Genomic DNA, 23048 nt, shown 5'->3' on the forward strand with positions numbered 1-23048 from the left:
AGATATTACTAATAAACAATCCACAGGAAACAGGCTTTGCTCTTCTCTGGGAGACAAAAGGATGCATTACAAATATTAATGAATTCTTAATCCAAAAAGGCTTGCAACACCACAGAACTACTTTAATGGATACTGATCCTTGTTTTCATCACCAGAAAATTTACTTCTCATTTAGCAAAAACAAAAACTTTTAAACAGTACTCAGGAAACTGAATCTTCCAACTAGCAGTGAAAAAATACAAATACTGTAGAGCAACATGAAAGAAGAGTAAATAAAAATAACTGGCAATAGAATTGGGACATAAACTCAACCACATGAAATGCAGGGTCCCACTGCTGCTGCTGCTAAGTCACTTCAGTCATGTTCGACTCTGTGCGACCCCACAGACGGCAGCCCACCAGGCTTCTCCGTCCCTGGGATTCTCCAGGCAAGAACAATGGAGTGGGTTGCCATTTCCTTCTCCAATTCATGAAAGTGAAAAGTGAAAGTGAAGTCGCTCAGTCGTGTTCGACTCTTCGAGACCCCATGGGCTGCAGCCTACCAGGCTCCTCCGTCCATGGGATTTTCCAGGCAAGAGTACTGGAGTGGGCTGCCATTGCCTTCTCCGGCAGGGTCCCATTACTTCAAAGTTAATGACATTTTCTCTGGTCCAGGGTTCTCATGACCTAGGAGCTGATCACCAAATGTACTAGTAAACACACCTTTATTATTGATACAGGCTGTGTGGAGTGCCTGTGACAGGAGTTTCTAGTATTTGACTTGCTAGAACAATAGTTACGGTCCAGTAGTTTCTTGATTAGCATCAATTAGTGAAGCTTTTCTGTCTAAACAAGTAAAACAGGTTTGGTTTTTGGTTGGGTATTTTTGTTTTGGTTTTGCCTTAAACAGAAGAAAGAGAAGGGCATCTAATCTTATAAATGAGAATTCATGGAGGTAAGTTCAGAGCTGCGTCTGAAAGATCATGTGCTCTTGAAGCACAGCTGGGAAGGGAAAACAGGGGGGGTGGGGTAGGTGGGGGGCGTGGTTCTCTACCTATGGGCTCTGCTCACACACTGTATTTACTGTATCATTAGCAACAACAGTGCTAGCTTTTCAAATAGATGGCTATTTTAAAATCCAATGCACATTCACAACCATATGTCAACTATTTTTATAGGCAGGTAGAACATTAGGGCTCTGGATAATTTTCCAACAATATGGTTTAAACAGAAGTCTGTGTGTGTTTAACACTGTGGAAAAAAGTTGTTTCCTGTCTGACATATTCTGAGTCACTGCCACTTTTAAGCAAGCATCTCTGCCCTTAACTTTCCTTTTTGAATTAAAATTACCAAGATAATGAAACCAAATGACCACTGTGAGACATGAGTTTGCTGTTCATATTTGGGCAATCAACAAACACCGCCCCACCAGAGAAGAAAGCGCTTAGTGTATTTAATTATCATTTGAACCAAAAGCATCTACTATGGAGAATATTTCCTTCATTACATTAAAAGGTTGAATTTTGCAAAATTAGTTATTCCCTTCCATTTGTAAGGCCTTACAGAGAACATATTAGCAGAAATATATTTATTTCTATAGAGAAAAAACAAACTTTGAGAATATTTTCTCAAAAGCCAAAGACAGCTAATTTGGTCAGGACACAGGAGACAAAATCTTGTCAGGGATTTCTCTGAGGCCTGTAGCCTCAATGAGACCCTTCTCAGTCTGACCATTCTTGCTACACTGCCCTAGCTTGTCATGCCATTCATTGCTACCTGATGTCCCACGAAAATGTCACAAGGTAAGTAAACAGTAATTGTGAAGTGATGAATGTGTTCGCTAACCTTACTGTGGTAATCATTTTGTAATATAGATATCAAATCACTACATTCAGTTCAGTTCAGTCGCTCAGTCATGTCCGACTCTTTGCAATCCCGTGAACCACAGCACGCCAGGCCTCCCTGTCCATCACCAACTCCCGGAGTCCACCTAAACCCATCTCCATCGAGTCGGTGATGCCATCCAACCATCTTATCCTCTGTTGCCCCCTTCTCCTCCTGCCCTCAATCTTTCCCAGCATCAGGGTCTTTTCAAATGACTCAGCTCTTCGCATGAGGTGGCCAAAGTATTGGAGTTTCAGCTTCAACATCAGTCCTTCCAATGTACACACAGGACTGATCTCATTTAGGATGGACTGCTTTGATCTCCCTGCAGTCCAAGGGACTCTCAAGAGTCTTCTCCAACACCACAATTCAAAAGCATCAGTTCTTCGGCGCTCAGCTTTCTTTATAGTCCAACTCTCACATCCATACACGACCACTGGAAAAACCATAGCCTTGACTAGACGGACCTTTGTTGGCAAAGTGATGTCTCTGCTTTTTACTATTCTGTCTAGGTTGGTCATAACTTTCCTTCCAAGGAGTAAACATCTTTTAATTTCATGGCTACAATCACCATCTGCAGTCATTTGGGAGCCCAGAAAAATAAAGTTAGCCACTGTTTCCCCATCTATTTGCCATGAAATGATGGGACTGGATGCCATGATCTTAGTTTTCTGAATGTTGAGCTTTAAGCCAACTTTTTCGCTCTCTTTCACTTTCACCAAGAGGCTTTTTAGTTCTTCTTCACTTTCTGCCATAAGGGTGGCGTTACCTTAAACTTACGATGTTATGGGTCAATTATATTTCAAAAAAGCTGGGAAAAAAAAACATTTTAAAGTCCCATTAAAACTAACCTTAATTTTTTATCAATAATAATATTTCTGAAATATAGAATACCCCAGAGTTTCTCAGGTGTTCACCAATCTTAGGGCTCAAGAGGCATCAATTCATTTGCAGCAGCACAGACTACAGGAGGGAAACCTCTAGAACCTGGCTTCTATAGATGAGGTACACTTGGAGAAGACACCATGCCTGCCTTGAATCATCAGACGTAGGAAGTATACATGCACTAATTCAAGGAAAAAGGGCAAATGATGAAGCTAATAAGAATAAAGGCAAAATGCTGTGCACAATTTGTAAAAAGCAGTAATTCCAATGGGGTAACTGGCGAAAGGGGCAGTGTGGGAAATGGGATTTGAAACAAGAAATCTGACAAAGAGATACAGCAGTGGGGGGAGGGCAAAGAGAAGCAAGAAAGGACATTCCAGGAATTTCCCCAAATACTGATAAACAGGTCAAATTCCTTGGCACGGGAAATCACTTCATACCAAAAGGTTTCCAAGTTCCAGCTAATGACTGGATTGTAAACAATGTTGTCCAAAATAAGAAAGTTCTACAACAACAAAAGATTTTTGGACAATTACCAACTCACAGCACCAATGCTAACATTAAGAGCTTAAGGTTTACCTTAATTTTACACCCCACTTCAAACTGCAAATATCTACTACATGATTTAGAAATAATGCATATAACATATTGAGGAAATTAGAAAAACAGATGCCAATTTCACAGTCCCAGGGCATATTTTAGATCAACTCCAAACATGTCTATTGTGTAAATGTAAACAATTCTTACACTGGCATATGATCAATAAGGCCCCAGTTTATCTTGCCCTCAGTAAACAAATACTCAGAAAACCTAAAAGAAGATCAAAGAACTTTTATAACTCCAGGTATCAGCATTTTGGCAAGACTTTCCTCACATTTGATTAAGTTAAGTAACGTTTGGGTTTTTACTGGTAAAGTAAAATGCAAAAAGTTACTAATAAAAACGGATGCCAAAATACTTCAATTAATCTATAAGTCCCTTGTCCTACCACTTCACAAGTCTGAATTTTCACCAACAATTAAATTTTATAGCTGTTCAAATGCTGGATGATGTAATCAAGGAAAACACATCAGTATATAATGCTAAGCAGTAATAAACAGACTGTTGTCAGATTACACTTGCCAAAATCCATAACCTTGTAAACATACCACAGCAAGTTTAGATTATAGCATTTCTCTAATTTGTGAACAAAAAAACAAAACTGTTGGTTAATATTAATATTGATAACATGAATCTTTGTAAAAGTCTAGTCTGGGCAATAAATATGGTTTACAGATAGGCTGAACTAAAGAAATCAATCTATCCAAATAATCTTTTTTTTTTAAAGATCTCCTTCTTCCAGAAGTTACCATAACAAAGAATAAAGACGTTCTGCTGGAAGATTTCTTGTAGGCACTAGGTTTGCCTAATTCCAACACACTCACTACTTATCTAACACCAAGAAGCTAGTTAAGGGACTCATTTACCTGGGGACTTTTTGGTTGACCTTGACGGCACAGAGTGAGACTGTCGAGGCAGCAGAGGTGATGAAGGCAGAGACATGGAGACACCTTTAGCCAAGCTCACCCTGTAGGCATCCTCTGCCACTGGAAGACTGCTCACAGGAAACTCACCGCCATGGCCAGGGGGCAGGACTGGAGGGGAAGTCTCTGGACCAAAGTCACCTCCTGGAGTGGAGAGAGAAAACCTTAGGTTAAGCCACAGATGCAAGTTTCATTCCTAAGAGCTACATTCTTAGAATTCCCATATGCCATATGTGTGTTGAGTATTTTTTTTTTTAATGATTTTTTAAAAAAGATCCTCCTCTCAGCCCATCCACTTCACACTCCCCAGGGCAGAGTCCACCGTCCAACAACTCAACCAGCCCAAACCCTTAGTCATGAAACTGGAACCGTGGCTCACTGATGAAGCAGGTTCTCCTCAATATTAAGCCCCTTAATGAACTTAAGGACAGACAAGCTTACTATTAATAAATTAAACATTCTAAAGTGCACATATTTTAAAAAATGCAGAGGAGGCAATTAAAAAGAGAACACAGGGAAGGGAATATGTTGGCTAGGACCAGAACCTCTGAAAAAAATACAGCCAGTGCTCAAGTACTCGGATGTTATGCTTTCCTCCTCGACCCCAGGCATATACAAAGAAGCAACTGAAATGGTTCAAGAAGAGATAAATTATTTTCCTGATGATTAAAACAGCATCTTCAAGCTTTGAATTGTATATAGCAAAACTGGAAAGGTACAGAAAGTTTTCCACAAGCTAACTACTGGTCTCTCCAACAAAAGTTATTCAACTAGTCCTTACCATGCCTTCCTGACTCCAAAAACCAAAGCCTGGATTTGAACTTACACCCTTTATTTAGCCAGGTGGGAACTCAATTTTTGCAGATCTGTAGATACAACACTCAAAAAGGATGCAATCCTAACTGTCAAGTCCCTAAAGGCATCACTGTACTTATTTTTCACATTAGCAGGCATGATGAAGTAGACCGTTACTCCTTCCACAGACCAGCAGAGGGTAGGGAGGGGAAGAGTTTAAAAAGGGCAAACATGCTCAAGAACTGCTTTCAAAGGCAACTCAAAACCAGCAGAGCTGTGAACAGAAAAGCCACAGGTTCCACAAGGCGTAAGTTGGCACTATCAGAAAGTAATTTCAGTCTCAGTTGGGCTAGCTATGCTTGAAAGGGTTTTAATCAAGTTGGGGAACTAAATATCCAAACGACCTATATTTGAAGATACGACAAGAGTGACCAGGAGACTCTCACCAGAATTTTCAAAAACAAGAACATTGTGCAAACACGTAAGACAAATAACGTTCTTGCCCATGAGGAAGGGAAGTATGTGGTCCGGAGTTAATGGAGATCCTTACTTCCTAAGTCCCGGTGAAGGCCAATACCTCCTCCTCTTACAATCCCTGCCCACCCTGCTTCCGGAGTCTGCACTGTAAGATACCACCAGCATCAGTTCCCATGACCCAGGAGCTAGTCTCACACCAACACAGACAAGCATGAAATCTTTCAAAAACCACCTCCTTGACGTCTTAAGCCAGGCCATGAAGCTTCCCGGTTGCCTCCCCTTCAACAGTCTGGTGATGAAACATCTTAAGGCAGAACAGGAGATGCGCCATAACACCAGCTCCCCCTGGGGCTGAAGGTTCAGCATGCTGAGACTTGAAGGGACAGCTGCTTGCTCTGGTCCAGTATCAGGCCCTCATGATCAGTACCCCCACCTCACTGGTCTCATCTTAGGAATGCAAACAGGTGCTGTGCCTTCAAGAATGATACCTGGTCACCTGATCCCTGGTTTGGCCAGAAACCCTAGAAGACAGACAAGAACATGGAAGGCACTGAGGCCACATTGCAGGGAGTTACACACATAGAATGTGGAGGGTCTTGAAGAGGCAACACTGGTTTTCCATGAGGTTTGAGGAGAGCTACCCTGCCCTGGGACTGCTCTTGCACTGCCAAAATCACCAGCCTGGATACTCAAATGGCTCTGGGGTGGCCTGATGGGAGCAGGCACTGTAACGAGGCACTATCTTTTCCTACTCACACACAAGTATCTCTGACCAAAAACAAACAAGCCCCAGATTTCAAGTCACCTGGTCTGGATGAGGACACAAAATGAGGGAGAAATGCATCTATTACAACAACATCAGAAATAAAACCGTAAGCTGATTACCGAGAAAGCATTTATTTTCTTAAATACTTACAATTCTTCAATGTGATACAAGAAGAAATTGGAGATTGAGGAGTGAAAGAGAATTAAAGCGTTTCCTAATTACAAATTCTGCCCATAAACTTTGTTTATATCAAGCAAAGCAAATATTTTCATTAACTGCAAGTCTGGTGGGGATGGGTTTCCAAAGAAAGCCATAACGATGAGGACCTTCGGCCTTCAGAGCAGCTGTGCTCCAGTACTTAGATTTTATGTGTTCTGCAATAAAACAGGACTTAGAGATGGGGCTGGGGGAGGGAAGGTTTCTATTTCAAGTTTACTTTGACATCTCACCATAACATCAGTCCCAAACATGCTGTTCTGTTGGTTTGTTTTTAAAACACAATTAAAGATCCCTAACTTCCAGCTTCCTTTCATCACAAAGGCACAAAGCAGAGAAAGCAGTTTTATGTATGAACAGGAGGCACAAAGAAGTGGGTGATCCACTGGTTAAGAGGCTGGAGACAGTGCTCTGGAGTCTGGTGCTTTAACTGCATCAGACAAGGGGTTCAGGTCAAAGTCAGTCCAAGAGCATCACAAGGATGCCGACACCAGTGCCAGAAAGAGAAAGTCTCTTAGGGGCATCCACAGGACTATACTATACAATACTGGTTCTAGGCAACATGACACCAGAAATCCTCCAGTTGATTTAACATTCCCCAGCAGATGTTTAAAGAGGTTTAAGAGGAATTAAAAACATTTCACTGCAACAACCAGTACGGCTGGCACATTTCTTTTTAGCCCTGAAAAGATGTTTTTCTTTTAACTGTGACCTATTTTATTCCGTACCTCAATTAAGTGACAGGAAGCACACCTCAATCCCCCTTCCTGTTGCTGAAGCAGGAATGCCCAGGCCAGGTAGTTTGACGCATCCTCTCCAGGGTAGGAAAACCATATTATCAACCACCCGTGACTTACAAGCCCTCCTCCAGTTCCCCTGGCAGGTGTTTCCCATTTATTCACCATGGACACTCACATCCACCCCAACATGCTTTCACTCTCAGAGAGCACCTAATCCAATCACATGAATTCACAGACAAGAAGCCAGGGCATGGGGGCTAATCGTGAAAAGCAAGGTCAAGGCTAGAACTCCCAAAGCCCCCCCAAGTGGCTGTCTCATGCTCTAACATACTCAGTACTCTGCATATTTAAGAACTTAAACTTTAAAAAAGAGGAAGTACTCAAAACAGACCTAGTTTTAAATGAGTTGACAGGGTTAGCACATTTTTTGCAGTTTAGGCTTTGCGAGTCACATGCAGTCTCAGCCCCCCCCACACACACACACCCCTTTTCTTATTTTAAAATCACCAACTCTGAGTTTCAAACAGAAAGGGCATGAGGGTTTAAGGTTGTTCTGTTTGTAACACATATAAGCAAATATACATACATATATATACACACATATATATGTAATAAATAAAAGCAAATACACATACATATATTCTTTCACACATGAAAACTAAATCCAAATCATAGTTTGCAAGGATAATAGAATTATCAAAAGGGATAAAGTCATCCAATAAGGCTTTCTAAATTGGCAGAAATAGCTTTTGATAATAGTTCTTTAATTTTTTTCCACTATTACAGACTGTGAAAAAGGATTTAAACTGATAATGGAAGAAAATGCAAACCTGGGAGATGATGAATGTTTAAAGGCAGCTGTGCAGAATGGCCATGTCCAGCACTAGAGATTAAAGTACATGGAGTGCAGGATTAGGGAAGGCTTAAAAAAAAACGAGGGCAACAAAGCCAGGGAGATGAAAGTAAAAGCGCATTTCTGAAAAGAGTAGACCTGAGAAAGGCAAGGGTGAGCTTAGACATTCAGGTAAATAGGTCTGCAGATGCAGGAAATAAGATTTCCATTTATTGTGCCATTGAAGTGGCAAGATGGAGGAGGGGGGAATAGAAGCTTAGAATAGAAAAGAGAAAAGATGTTCTGTAAGATTTCCATTTATTGTGCCATTGAAGTGGCAAGATGGAGGAGGGGGGAATAGAAGCTTAGAATAGAAAAGAGAAAAGATGTTCTGTTTATCCAGTTCCAGAAAACAAGACTAGTGCAATACATTTAACTAGGGCATTAAATGTGTTAGGGCATCTTTTGTGCAGTTCCTGCCCAGGAGTGCACTCATGTTTCTTAACCATATCTTCCATCATAGGCTTTGTATCCATATAACTCATGTATATTTACAGAAACCTAGAAAATTGGATGAGACTTCCTCCCACAAGATCCAATATCATTTTTGGAACCTTGAGAAGGTTCTCTCTGAAAGCTCTTTAAACCATTTTACATCTTATAGGGTCTCCCAAGTATCGAGCCAGAGCTGACTGCTAATGTGCATTTTCAAAAAGAAAGATTAATGTATTCAAGAAAGCAATTTTCCAACACATTCTTCACACAGTCATGACTAATTCTCAAACAATACCGCTAAAAGCCAACAAAGCCGCTAACCCCAGAGCACAGAAAAATCTGGTCAATAGGACAAGTTTACCCTTTTGTCTTCAAAACTCCATAGGGTTCTGAAGAGAGCTCAGTGAGGACTATCCTCACAGTTTTATTCTTAATACTCGAGGGTTACAGAACCAAATTCACTTTATCCAGAAACTGATGAGTAACAGACTAGTATTTCCTCTCGAATTGTCAAAGTTTTCCCTTCAAGGCAGGCATGTCACCCTGCAACAGAGTCTGAACTTTAAGAATAGGAATATGACCTCAGAAACACTTCCACTCCCAGGCCCCAGAGGGGTACACTGTAACAGAATAAGTGCTTTTTTAGATGTTCTATGTGTTAGGACAAGGTTTCATGTACTTTATATCACTGTAACCACCTCAGGACGCAGGTTCGGGCTGCTCAGTGGTAAAGAATCCACCTGCAACGCAGGAGACCCAGGTTCAATCCCTGGGTCGGAAAGATTCCCTAGAGGAGGGCAGGGCAACCCACTCCACCATGTTTGCCTGGAAAATCACACGGACAGAGGAGCCTGGCGTGCTACAGTCCATGGGGTTGTGAAAGAGTTGGACACGACTTGGTGCCTAAACCATCTCCAGCAGAAAGGAGTTGCTAGTGTTATGTCCATCCTTCAACAAGGAAACTGAGGCTCAGAAAGAATCAAGAATCTCGATCAAGGACACCAGCAAACAGCAGAGTCAGGTCTGAAGCCAGGCAGACCAATCCAGAGTCCATTCTCTTGGTCCTGTTTCCCTAAGAAAAGGCTACTGAGATATGCTTTTCCACCATGTGTTGTTTAGTATACTTAACAGGAAAAGCCAGAAAGAGTCTATGTAGGTCTACATGCAGTGCCGGGCCACAGTAAGAAGAAATCCATTCCTTCATCTATTTTCACTCTTCGTGCTGGCTGTTTAATTAGCTCCAGCCCTCCTGGAACACTCCATTTGGGAGGCACCCAGGCCCAGGCATCATTAATTTCCTTCCAGTCACACCTTATGCTGTCACCATACAGGCAAAGCGGATCCGAGATAGATGTTTAGTCATCAAGCACCCTAAATAGTTTCTTCTCATTTCACTTCGTACTGTAAATGCATTAAATCTTGCAGCCTTTGGGCCTGCAGTCTCCGCCCAGGATGGAGGCACTGATTGCCATTCCCACCACACAGGACACAGAATCCTGCCACTCTGCCAGGCTGGGTGATGAAGGGGGCAGTGGGGCGGTTGTGGCCAAAAGCAATCTGGGTTCTGGGTTCATCTTAAATCTGCATGGATTCATCATTCTACATCTCCAGCATTGCCCATGGGTCCTGTCTAAAACTCCACACTTGGATTCTGAGATTTGCCAGCCCCACTGCACACAACTGGAGCAGCAGTTCCCAGCTCTCCTCACTACCTCACAGAAGGGAGCCCAGGCCCTCCCGAGGAGGCCATGGTGAGTGGTCAAGGGGTACAGTACAGGCACCAGCAAGCGAAAGCTCCCCAGGTGATTCTCAGGTGCACCCAGCAGGAAGACCTGCTGAAGACTGAGAGACCACAAGAATGTAGACAAAAAGATCTGAAAAGTTTGTGCTCCTATTGAGACGGTGGGGGGTTGAGAGGAAATGAAAAGGCAAAGAAACTCGAGGGAATATTCCATCATGTGGATGATTAAACAAAGGTTCCCATTATTCACAATGTGTATCCTTCAGTGTGTAGGTTATGTGTTTATGTATATACAGGTGCATGCACACTATGTATACTTACATAGATATACACATGTATATAATATAAACATACATACTTGTACACACATGGAAGGTCTGCAAGAAGGACTCACAGGAACCAAGCGCAGCGGATGCTCTGGGAACAGGAACTGACCAGCTGGGAGCCCGGATGGGAGGTAAATACACTTTTAACTGGTTTATATTTTTTTTCTATGTGCATATGCTCCCTCTAAGTATTTTAAATTTGCATCCTGAGGATCGAGACGGGGTGGATATGAAGATCTTAAGTCTAACAGGGCCACACACCACAGCTTAACTTGGCAAGTGGGAGAGATGAAGTTTTGTCCCATCAAGACTGCTCAAAGAGACAGTGTATGTGCTTGACCGGTCAGAGGTGGATGCAGGACAGGGGAGTAAGCAGAGCCCTATGCCCTGCCCCAAAGGGAGTTGGATTCTTGGCAGCTCCCATCATGTAGCACATGTCTCCTCTCTCCTCATCCTCCACCCTGGCTACTCCATGTCCTTGTCATCTCTGCTGCTGGGGGTGGAGTGTGGGCACACTCGTGGATGCAGCTCACAGGATAATCCAAAGCCTTAGGGAAACATTGGTCTTCCCAGGTGGCTCAGTGGTAAAGAACCTGCCTGCAAATGCAAGAACCGCAGGTTTGATCCCTGGTCCGGGATGATCCCCTGGAAAAGGAAATGGCAATCCACTCCAGTATTCTTGCCTGGAGAATCCCATGAACAGAGGAGCCTGGCGGGCTACAGTCTACAGGGTTGCCACGAGTCAGAAACGACTGAGTGACTAAATAACAACAACAGGGAAACATGAGGTCTGCCAGGGATAGGGCAGGATGAGGGGAAGGAAAGCTTGGAGGTCTGTTAGATGCGGGGTAGGGGAATAAGCAGAGGCTAAAAAAGGAAAGGAATGAGGCAGGACAGGACCAAAGAACACAGAGGTAAAGGAAGAGGGAGCAGCCCATAGCAGAGTTGGGTGGAGGCGAAACACAGGCAGGAAAAGCATGAATTCCTTCTCCAGGGATCTTCCCAACACAGGGATCAAACCTGGGTCTCCTGCACTGAAGGCAGATATTTTATGACTGAGCCACCATGGAAGCCCTAATCTAATATGACCTCAGTTTAACTTGATTGCATCTACAAAGACCCTACTTCCAAATAAGGCCACTTTCACAGCTATCAAGGATTAGGACTTCAACATTTGCTTTTCAAAGGGACACAATTTCAATTCTCTTCTCCAATACCAAGAGCCAAAAGCCAAAATAGCAGTATCTTTTAATCCTGAGGGAGCAAAAAGCATGACCAAACCTCATAAAGCCAAACCAAGTTTTCTATTAAGTGTAATATCAACCAAACAAATTCTCAGATACCTGTCAAAGGCTCAGAAAACGCACAGCCCATTTATCCTTTTTGAGGAAGAAGTTAACTTAAAAATCAAATTCAACTACTCAACAGTGGGGACATTATGACTGGAAGGAAAAAAGCAATAAACTATAACTCAAGCCCAGCCTTCAAACACTTCACTCAACTATCCCTCTTCGGCTTCCATTCCCTTTTCATTCAGGAAATGTGTTTCTCGAACCATATCCTTCACCCCATGGTGCAGAAAGAATCTCTTACTTTAACTGGTGACCTCTTAAAACAATAGTGCCTTGTGCCAGAACTGGCTAACAATGGCTAACATTTTTTACATGATTGTGACAATGGGCAGAGAAAGCTCTCTTTACAGCTCCCCACCAACACCCCTACCCCAAACAAGAAGAGTATCACAGAACACCACCATGGCCACTTTCGTTGCCAAGGAACTGAGATTACAAAAAACGAAAAATATATAAGTTTACCATGTGATCATTTTTTCAAACACCTGGGATAAACATTTAAGCTAGTGTACATGTCATAGTGTACATGACAATTTTGTACATGTCATATGATGACAATAAGAAAATAATACGCACCACCAAAAATGAGAAGGAAATTTAATAGAATGTTGATGGTGGTTACTCCTAAGAGAGTCAGAAGTATTGATGTTTTTCTCCCTTCCTTTTACATTTTAAGGTTGATGTATGTTCTGACACTTTTATAATTAGAATGTTTTGTAAGATAAAACACACTTTTCCAGTAAACATTTATATAAAACATAAATTTGTATCTATCTCCTTGTACTTACAGAGGTTTCCCAGTGAAAAGCCCCTCCACTGGATGGATACCTGTCAAGCCTCTGTCCTCACGAGTTCCTTCCTTCAAGAAGGAGGGCTCACCTTTCCTTCATCCAGCCTCTTCTAACCATGTCCACTGGTTTTACTTAACCCACCAGGCTGACCTGCCCAAACTGCCCACAGTCATCATTCTCCCAGGTTTGACCGATGGGGATGGTCTTCCTTGTTGACGGTTCCCACAGTGAAGTTCTGGATTGGCTTCCTATAACAGTCCTCATGTTGGCCAAGATCCAGTTCCTGAGCCTATACAGTTGACCCTTAAATAACGCTGGTTGAACTGAACGGGTCCACTTACAGATTTTTTTTTCCAGCAGTATAATCTCAGTATTATGCAATCTGTGGTTGGTTGAATGCATGGATGAGAAATTGCATATACAGAGGAACCATGTAGATGGAGGGCTAACTGTAAGCTACATGCAGAATTTCAACATCAAAGAGGGTCATGACAGCCCCTTTCCAGGCTGTTCAGAGGTCAACTGTATACTTTAAAGTAGTCAAAAGGAACCTCAAGGTGCTGGTCTGTTTGTATCTTTCTCTGCTTTTAACTCCCAAGTTCCAACCAATGAATCCTTCCCTTCGCATAAAACGGCAACCTGAATATACCCTCTTATTTGTAATGACACGGAGAAGTCTGCTTTATATACAGAACTTTCTTGAGGGGGTCAGGGGGCTGTGACTGAAGAATGATGAGGGTAAGACCACCACCTCCACATCCCACATCTGTATGACAGCACCCGGGAACTATGCCATAAGGCCGCCCTGGGGACTGCCCTGGCACACTGGGTAGCAATTCCTAAAGCCATTCTCTGCCTCAGTTACACACCTTGTACTGCCGTAACTACTGGAACTCACTTACCCTAAAGCATCATATTAAGTACCCAGATAACACATCAGTATTTATGATAAGTTTTCTGTTTTAATTCTGTGTCGGTGTTCACTGAATGTATCTGCTCTAATAATGAGGATGATTAAGCTAGCCATTATTAAGATCTTACTTGATGTACCAGACCCCCTGCTAAGCATTTGATACCCATTAGCTAATTTATTCAACCTATTCCATCGGAAGTAAATGCTGTCATTATCCCCCAGTTACAGATGAGGAAACTAAGGCTTAGGGAGGCTAAATAGGTTGTCTGTAAGTGGCAGATCCAGATGTGAACCCAGGCAGACTGAGCACACAGAATTCTCAATCTCAGCATTACCCTGGCCTGCCTCCCACCCCCTGCAGATCCCCTGACCAAGCTGCAGACTCCCTGACCAAGCTGCAGACTGAGCATGGAGTGCGGTTGGTGCTTAAGAGATTCTGACTATCATCCACTGACAGTTTAGCAAGTCATGTTCCTCTGAATGATAATCATCAGGAACATTCTGTCAGATTGGACATGCTGACATTTTGGGGGTGGAAAAATAAGTGGAGGGGAAAAGACTTTCAGAACAATACCATAACCAGTACACCACCCCCTCACTGACTACTCAAATCCAAACCCTGGCAGTCCCCTGTCAGCAGAGCTGTCTGCCAACAGCCCTCATTACAAGAGCAAGGGAGAGTAGAGAGAGCAGTGCCATGCATCCTGCTTCAACTCCTTACAAGGAAAGTGGGATCTACAAACATTTGGGGGAAAATGCCTCAAAGTTTCCAGGCAGCATTTAAACTTTCTCCCCCACAAACAGATTAAAACTACAATGCACCCAACTCAGTACAAATTCTAGAAAGCAGCAGAATAAATCAATTGCGTACGTGTGGCTATTTATCAAGATCCCTTTCAGGCCTGTATTGGGGCACAGGGAATAGAGGAGAGAATGAGATGACTTTTCACTCTCTGTCTCTGTCATTTTATTTGCTGTCTTCCTGCTGCATCATTAGCACCATCACCAAAACCACAAAAAAAAAGAAAGAAAGAGAAAAAAGCGTTGCTCAGTTTTTGAACCAGCAGCCTCAATGACATGTCTGGTAAAATATCTTAGCAACAATGTCAATATTGTCTCACCACAGCTAACCATATTAACATTCCACTCTAATCATGATTTCTCAAATATAAAATGGAATGTGCATTATTCACTTCATTCATTCTCTGAGTATCACTCTGGGGGAAAAAAACAGTTTTCTAACAATTTTGATAAAGCTGCATGAAAAATGAACACAACACTGTAAATCAACTATAACAATCAATTCAAATAAATGTCTGTCTATCCTGGGATAAACCATAATGGAAAAGAATATAAAACAGAATGTATATATATATTAATATGTACAGCAGAAATTAACACATTATAAATCAACCATACTTCAGTTAAAAATAATTCAACATCAAAATTATATTCAATGCTATGCAGTTTTGTGTATCTAACCTGCAAGTATGAGAATAAGCAAGTGTTGATGAGCAACTGGCGTAAACACAAGGACCATACTGACAAATTACTTTGATCAAATCCCATCCCTTGTTATTTCTATAATGGAATCCTTTCACTCATCTGTTTGTATATCTATATTTCAAATTCATTTTTATAGGGCTGCCAGCGACAGTTTACTAGATAATGGAGGAGCTCCTTTTCCTAGGAATTTTCAAAGTCACAAACACATACTTCTGTCATGGCTGGCTGGGGCTGGCTCTGCAGAGACACAAGAACAAATGGCACGCCAGTGGCTCCCAAGCCTGGCTGACCATTCAAAAGCCATTTTAAAAATATTACAGAAGCTTGGGTCCCACCGCTGGTGAGTGATTGACTAGGTCTGGTGGGAATTTGAATCACAAGTGCCCTCGATGAACTAGCCAGGTTTAGAAATCCCTGCACTAGGGCCTTCTCTGCCAAATCTGAGGAGAACACACAATCTCCTAGGTAGAACCCTTCGAGAGCACACAGATTCTCTTTGCAGAATGCTGGTGGCAGATCCTTGCTGTTCAGATCTCACATTCCTCTCCCTTTTCCCTCCTAGCAAACACATGCCATCCCAGACGTTTGCAGCAACTGACCCAGAGCACTCCACCAGGGCCAGGCCTGATACTCAGCTCTCTCCTCCTGCACCAGATGGAATGGCCAGGGCCATGTCTGCCACAAAGATAAGGGAATGGAGAAGACAAAAATAATCTGACATGCCATTGTTTACTAATACCAAAAGGAGAGAGTCAAAGGGCAGAAACAAAGAAGCCAGAAGTGTATAGAAATTACCATAAATTATAATAAGAGCCACCATTTATAAAATGCTTACAGTGGTCCAGACACTGTTCCAAGTACTTAACTCACCGAATCCTCAGGACGATCAACAACGCTCTGAGGCACATGCTGTAATCATGCCCATTTTACAGATGCAAAAATGTAAACAGTGAGGTTAAGCAACTTGACCTGGGAGCTGAACCTATGCAATGGGCTCCTATATTGCACTGAACATAAAGTTTTGGAGACAGACAAACTGGATTCAAATCCTAGCTCCTTCACTTAGCAACTGTGCAATCTTAACCTAGCTATTTAATCTCTACTGATACGTTACTGTTCATAGGAGTTTGTCACACTGTCTAATACACAGTTAAACACTCAAAAAGCAACCTTTATTAGTACTGCCATATTTTACCCCAGGGGGTTCACTTCCTAGTTTTTTTCAATATTGAAGAAGAAAAATATCTCACCACTCCCTCACAACATCTGAGAATCAAAAAAATCACTATCTGTATATTTTATTTCCTTGCTTAATAAGCATTTTCCAAAACCAGAAACAAGTGTGAAAGCAAAACAAATGTCCTTCATCATCAACATTATGATGCCTGTTTTTTAAAAAATCTTCATTTCATTTGACTTTCATAATTTTTCTATGACACCGATAGAGACCGTTACCTTCATTTTATAGGCAAGAAAACTGAGGTTCAGAAAAACGAAGCAATTTGTTCAAAGAGAACTAGCAGGTACATTCAAATTGGAACTCTTACCTAAGCTTCCTGAAGCCAAACCTGTGCTTATCCATCTTTAAGATGCTGCTTCCATAAATCAGAAGGGATCTGAGGTACTGTTTGGGAGCCCAATAGCCATGGTAACAATTTAATGGATAGAGGGGGCAGGGGTGGAGGTGGAAACCAGAATTTCTAATCTTCAGACTCTTAGAGCTAAGGATGTAGGTCTAAGAGATTTAATCAGATTAGCAGCCTCAAAACTCTCACATGAAGCAGGGAAAGAAGGCCGACCTCCCTGAAATAATGACTTACACCCTCAGTCAATTTTCAATACTGAACTTACAGAATTAAAACAAAATCCTTCCCTTAATCCTGTCAAAAATGGAGTCTGAGTTAGATGAATCTTTTTAAGTTCTGTAATTCAAAATTAAATATGACATGTTTCACTTGCTTAGAACTCTGGCTACTAAACCATCAAGGTTAACACCACTTACCAAAATATTAAAACACCTATTGAACCCAACAGAAAATTAGGTAAATGAACAGGCAGGAAAAAGAAAGAAATGCAAATTTTATTTGTTGTCAAATAGTTATATACTATCTGCCAAGCATGGATTCAAGTAGTTTATAAATAATAACTCATGTAATCCTAAGTAACTCATGAGGCACAGAAAGTTTAGTTAATTTGCTCAAGTTCACACAGCTGGTAAACTATGGAGCCAGGCTACAAATCCAGGCAATGTGGTTTCAAATGGCTAACAGACATATTTAAATGTGTTTGGATTCATTCGAAACAACTGAATAATTAAAGCTTACTGGAAAAGATTAAATCGTTCATTTGTTTATTCACATGCTTATCAGCAGAGGTTACAATCATTCTCACATACTGAAGGTGGAACTGTTAATTTAATGTCACATTTTTGAAGGGCAATTCAACAAAATTTAGAAAAATTATAAATGAATGAATTTGTTAATCAACAATTTTTCTTACAACTATTTTTATGAACGGACAGGGAGTTAGACACAAGGAGATTTATTCTAGCATTGATTGTAATGACAACAATAAAAAAAGATAAAACCATCAACAGGAAAATAATAAAACAAGTTATAGAATATTTGTCCAATGTAATACTGAGCAACTTTTTAAAAGTCTATATATTAGTATGCGCTAATATGAAAATGTGTCTAAAAATTCATTCAGTCAACATCGTAATTTACAGAATAAAATACATTGTAAAGTCTGTGTAGGTTTTCTTAAAGATGTATATGCACGTATATGTATGTATATGTACGTATATGCATACCTACACACGTACATGCATAGAAAATATCTAGAAAGATTTAAAAAACTGTTAACATTCCTTTTGGGAACAAAAAGGGAAGCAGAAAACAACTGGGGGGCATCTTTACTTTTAAAACCATTGTATAGTTTTTTTTTAATGATTGTATATTAAATATTACATTCATGATGTTTGAGTGACTTTACAAAAAAAAGGTGAAGTTATAACCATCTCAATGACATTAAGCAGAAATGGACTTTCAGATATATAAAAAGAAAGATATCACAGTGCTATTAAATCTAGATTAAGACCATGTAAGAATCTGAACTAAACCTGGGGAAGGCAGGGGAAACACTTCAAGAAGGGGGAAAAAAAATATCCCTGGAGAGAGAAATTATAATTTACTACCGTCTATCCTGAGGATGTGTTTTTCTTTATATTTACTCAGCACCAGAGATAAAAATAAGAGAACTAGCCAGAGACATAGTAGAAACTGAACTAGTCTGGAGTCAAAAACTATACCTGGAGCCCATCTTTGCTTTAACTAGCTATGTGACCTTGGACAGTTGCTCAAAGTTTTCCAATTTATTTCTCAAAAACTGAAGACACTGAATTCAATTTCTAAGATCCTCCTATATTTAAAACCTTTTACTTCATTACCTTGGTTTAAAAAAGAATCTCTGGGGACTTCCCTGGTGGTCCAGTGGCTAAAATTCAGTGTCCCCAGTGCAGGGGGACTGGATTTGATTCCTGGTCAGATCCCATATGCCACAACTGAGAGTTCGCATGCCAGAACTAAAGATCCCGTGTGCCACAACTAAGACCCAGCACAACCACAAAAATAAATAAGAATCCTTGTACATAATAACCCAAGAATACGAGCCATGGACAAAGTCTTATTAAGGAGATGTTCACCTATCTGCAACTATCCCTGCCTGCTTTCAGGAACTCACAGGACTTGGGCTCCTGGCACATCCAGGGAGCAGGAGGCACTTAGACATGCTGACTGTGTACACAGGCAGAATGATATCAGGTACCATGGAAAAACCTGATGACTCACTTGTGTTGGTTTTATGTCTTTATTTTGGTTTCTCTATAAATTTCTTAAATATAAGTCAATCAGGCTAGCAGATCTCTAGCCTCAGCACAAACATGAAATTTTTAATAATGGAGGAGACACTTTTATCCATCAAAGACAAGCAATGTGACTTTCAGCAACTTCAAGGAAAATTCCCCTACAAGTAACTTTATAAGGAAACCCCACTACTACACATGATGGGCCACATTTGGAAAAGGAAAGAACCAAACTAAAGAGTCTCTCACATTCCCAAGAGAAAACATGTACTAGGAAATAAAAAGCAAATACCCAGTACTAGAAAGAGCCATGCAAGCAGGCACACACACACACTGCTTACACAGGCGGTAAGCAAAACAGTCCTTCTTTCTGAAGAACAACCTGACGAGAGATACCATGAGCCCGTGACACTTACTCCTTGGAAGAAAAGTTATGACCAACCTAGACAGCATATTAAAAAGCAGAGACACTTCTTTGCCAAAAAAGGTCCGTCTAGTCAAGGCTATGGTTTTTCCAGTGGTCATGTATGGATGTGAGAGTTGGACTATAAAGAAAGCCGAGCGCCAAATAATTGATGCTTTCGAACTGTGGTGTTGGAAAAGACTCTTGAGAGTCCCTTGGACTCCAATGAGATCCAACCAGTCCATCCTAAAGGAGATCAGTCCTGAATGGTCATTGGAAGGACTGATGTTGAAGCTGAAGCTCCAGTACTTTGGCCACCTGATGCGAAGAGCTGACTCACTGGAAAAGACCCTGATGCTGGGAAAGATTGAAGGCAAGAGGAGAAGGTGACGACAGAGGGTGAGATGGCTGGATGGCATCACCGACTCAATGGACACGAGTTTGAGTAAACTCCAGGAGTTGGTGATGGACAGGGAGGCCTGGCATACTGTAGTCCATTGGGTAGCAAAGAGTCAGACATGACTGAGCGACTGAACTGAACTGAACCATGAGCCTCTGAAAAGTTCCTTTCTTTTCACTATTAATCCTTGTTTAGAAACATTCTACTAAAATAATCAGAGATTTGTACCAAGATATGCATTATTCCAGAGGGTTTTTTTAATCAATGAAAGAAATATGTAAACAAAATGCACCCAAACAAAACCATGGGATATTGGTTTAATAAAATATTAGACATTTTCCAAGACTGGTGACATTTAAAAGGACAGAGCAAAACATAAGAATAATGAAAAAAAACCAGAATATTTTTCATCAGTATTTTCCAAATTTTCTACAATGAGCATACGCTATACTGGACATTGATTTAAAGGTCCAAGTTTATTCTCACTTTAACTTTTCCAAAACCAAAATGGATGTAATAGCTGATGGCATCTTAAAATTTCTATCAGCCAGGGAATGGTTATAACGTGGCAGACCCTGACTGTGCAAACCTATGTTATGACATCTGGTAGAGTGACTGGACAATTATAACCTCCTCCAGGTTTCAGTCAACAGATTGTTTAAAGTCCACTGTGGAAGGAATAAGAGCCCTGGATTTTATCTAAAAGCCTTCCATTAAAATCTCCTTTGAGATCATGAAAGAATGAAATCAAACTCGTAGAATGGATGTCTGCAACTGGGAAGAAAGTCCTGGAAAAAACAGTAAAAAAGACTCAAAAAATGCTGCAATATCAATGCTCTTAATGGTGGAGATGATGATGTCATATGGAGAAAAATGAATACTGACAACTAGGTGAAAAAAATGATTTAGAAGAACCAGGTTCTGAATATAATTTGAAATACCTTAACCAATTTATCTCATTCTGCTTTCATTTTATAAAAAAGATTGAGATACGTAAAGTATCTTCTAAAGAAAGGAAATCTCAAGTATAACATTTTAAGTAATAAAGTATGTCAATTAAATTGATAGCAGTTCTTTCTTCCTTAGTAGTACCCAAAATAATGGTGTGTTTTATAATAAATGAAGTACTGTGTTTACACTGATAATCAGAACAATAAAGACAAGTGTTACAGGCTGAACAGTTATCCCAAATCCACATGTTGAAGCCCTAACCCCCAGCATTGATGGCATTTACAGAAAAGGCCTTAGCAAGATAATTAGGTTTAAATGAGGTCATGATGTGGGGCCCTTATGCTGCTGCTGCTGCTGTTAAGTCGCTTCAGTAGTGTCCGACTCGGTGCGATCCCACAGACGGCAGCCCACCAGGCTCCCCCGTCCCTGGGATTCTCCAGGCAAGAATACTGGAGTGGGTTGCCATTGCCTTCTCCAATGCATGAAAGTGAAAAGTGAAAGTGAAGTCGTTCAGTCGTGTCCAACTCTTAGCAACCCCGTGGACTGCAGCCTACCAGGCTCCTTCGTCCATGGGATTTTCCAGGCAAGAATACTGAAGTGGGTTGCCATTGCCTTTTCCAGGGCCCTTATAATGAAAGTTAAATCCTTGTAAGAGGGGACACTGGAGAGTTTTCTGTCTTTAACAGCATGAGGATGCACATATAAGGCACCATCTGCAAGCCAGAAAGAGGACCTTCAACCAGAACCTGATGATGCTGGTGCCTTGAGCTCAGATTTTTAGCCTCTAGAATTGTGAGAAAAAAAATTTGTTGTTTAAGCCACACAGTCTGGGGTGTTATGTTGTTGTTGTTGTTCAGTCACCCAGTCGTGTCTGACTCTTTGCGATCCCATGGACTGCAATACACCAGGCCTCCCTGTCCCTTACCATCTCCCAAAGTATGCCCAAGTTCACGTCCACTGCATCTCTGACGCCATCCAGCCATCTCATCCTCTGATGCCTTCTTCTCCTTCTGCCCTCAATCCTTCCCAGCATAGGGACTTTTCCAAAGAGTTGGTTCTTCGCATCAGAAAACCAAAACACTGAAGCTTCAGCTTCAGCCTAAGTCCTTCCAATGAGTATTCAGGCTTGATCTCCCTTAAGATTGACTGGTTTGATCTCCTTGTTGTCCAAGGGACTCTCAGGAGTCTTTTCCAGTACCAGAGTTCTAACACATCAATTCCTCTGGCACTCTGCCTTCTTCACAGTTGAACTCTCACAACTGTACATGACCACTGGGAAGACCATAGCCTTGACTTATGGACCTTTGTTGGTAGAGTAATGTCTCTACTCTTCAACACATTGTCTAGGTTTGTCATAACTTTCTTGCCAAGAAGCCACTGTCTTCTGATTTCATGGCTGCAGTCAACATCTGCAATGATTTTTGAGCCCAAGAAGAGGAAATCTGTCACCCCTTCACAGATCACTGCCTTGTCATGGCGAAGGGGCTTGTGTAACTCAATGAAGCTATGAGCCATTCCATGTAGAGCCACCCAAGATGGATGGGTCATAGCAGAGAGTTCTGACAACGTGGCCCACTGAAAGAGGCAATGGCAAACCACCCTAGTATACTTGGCATGAGAACCTCATGAACTGTATAAAAGGTATTATGCTATGACTGCCCAAACTATGACAACAAGAAAATTTAACATCAGAAGTCAAAGTATTTTTAAAATCTGGTACTTGGAAAGAAGTTTTATACATAACTTTAAAGTTATCGAGAAAGCTTGCTTGGAGAGGGCTGGTGAGGTGGGGGACAAACAAGCCCTCACAAAGCTACGAGGCATTAACATACAAATTGTTTGATTTTGAGAATTGAATAAGAGTAAGATCATCAGGAAGTCATCAGTACACAGGTTGCTCTCCTCCATCCTCAGCCAGAAGTGTGCATCCTCTTAACCTCTGCCTACAGCCAGTTCCATGGTCTATAAAAACTCCAGAAAACTGTCCAAACCATTATAGGCACCTATGTGCATGTCTATATCTAGAGCCATTATTATTACTGAGTAGTCTGTGCTCTGGGACAGCCTCCGGACACAAAGAATGTCATCATGTACCAAATGCAGCAGAATGATGCTTCCAAACTCCCTTGTTGTCATTCAGGCGTGTCTGACTCTTTGCGACCTCACTGACTGTAGCCCACCAGGCTCCTCTGTCCATTTGATTCTCCAGGC

At 41.4% G+C, this 23048-nt stretch overlaps 1 protein-coding gene across 12 annotated transcripts in view; it reads right to left on the bottom strand.

The window, feature by feature from the left end:
- TANC1 (tetratricopeptide repeat, ankyrin repeat and coiled-coil containing 1) overlaps nucleotides 1-23048 on the bottom strand; it is a 327768-nt gene that overhangs the window by 134030 nt on the left and 170690 nt on the right. For all 12 annotated transcript variants that reach the window (XM_081582806.1, XM_081582795.1, XM_081582801.1 and 9 more), the window contains one exon: nucleotides 4215-4415. In XM_081582806.1, the coding sequence (XP_081438932.1) occupies nucleotides 4215-4415 (201 nt within the window). The remainder of the gene's footprint in view (nucleotides 1-4214; nucleotides 4416-23048) is intronic.

Source organism: Giraffa tippelskirchi, chromosome 3 (genome assembly GCF_054371585.1).
Source record: "Giraffa tippelskirchi isolate mGirTip1 chromosome 3, T2T-mGirTip1v1.2.pri, whole genome shotgun sequence".
Taxonomy (NCBI): Eukaryota; Metazoa; Chordata; class Mammalia; order Artiodactyla; family Giraffidae; genus Giraffa; species Giraffa tippelskirchi.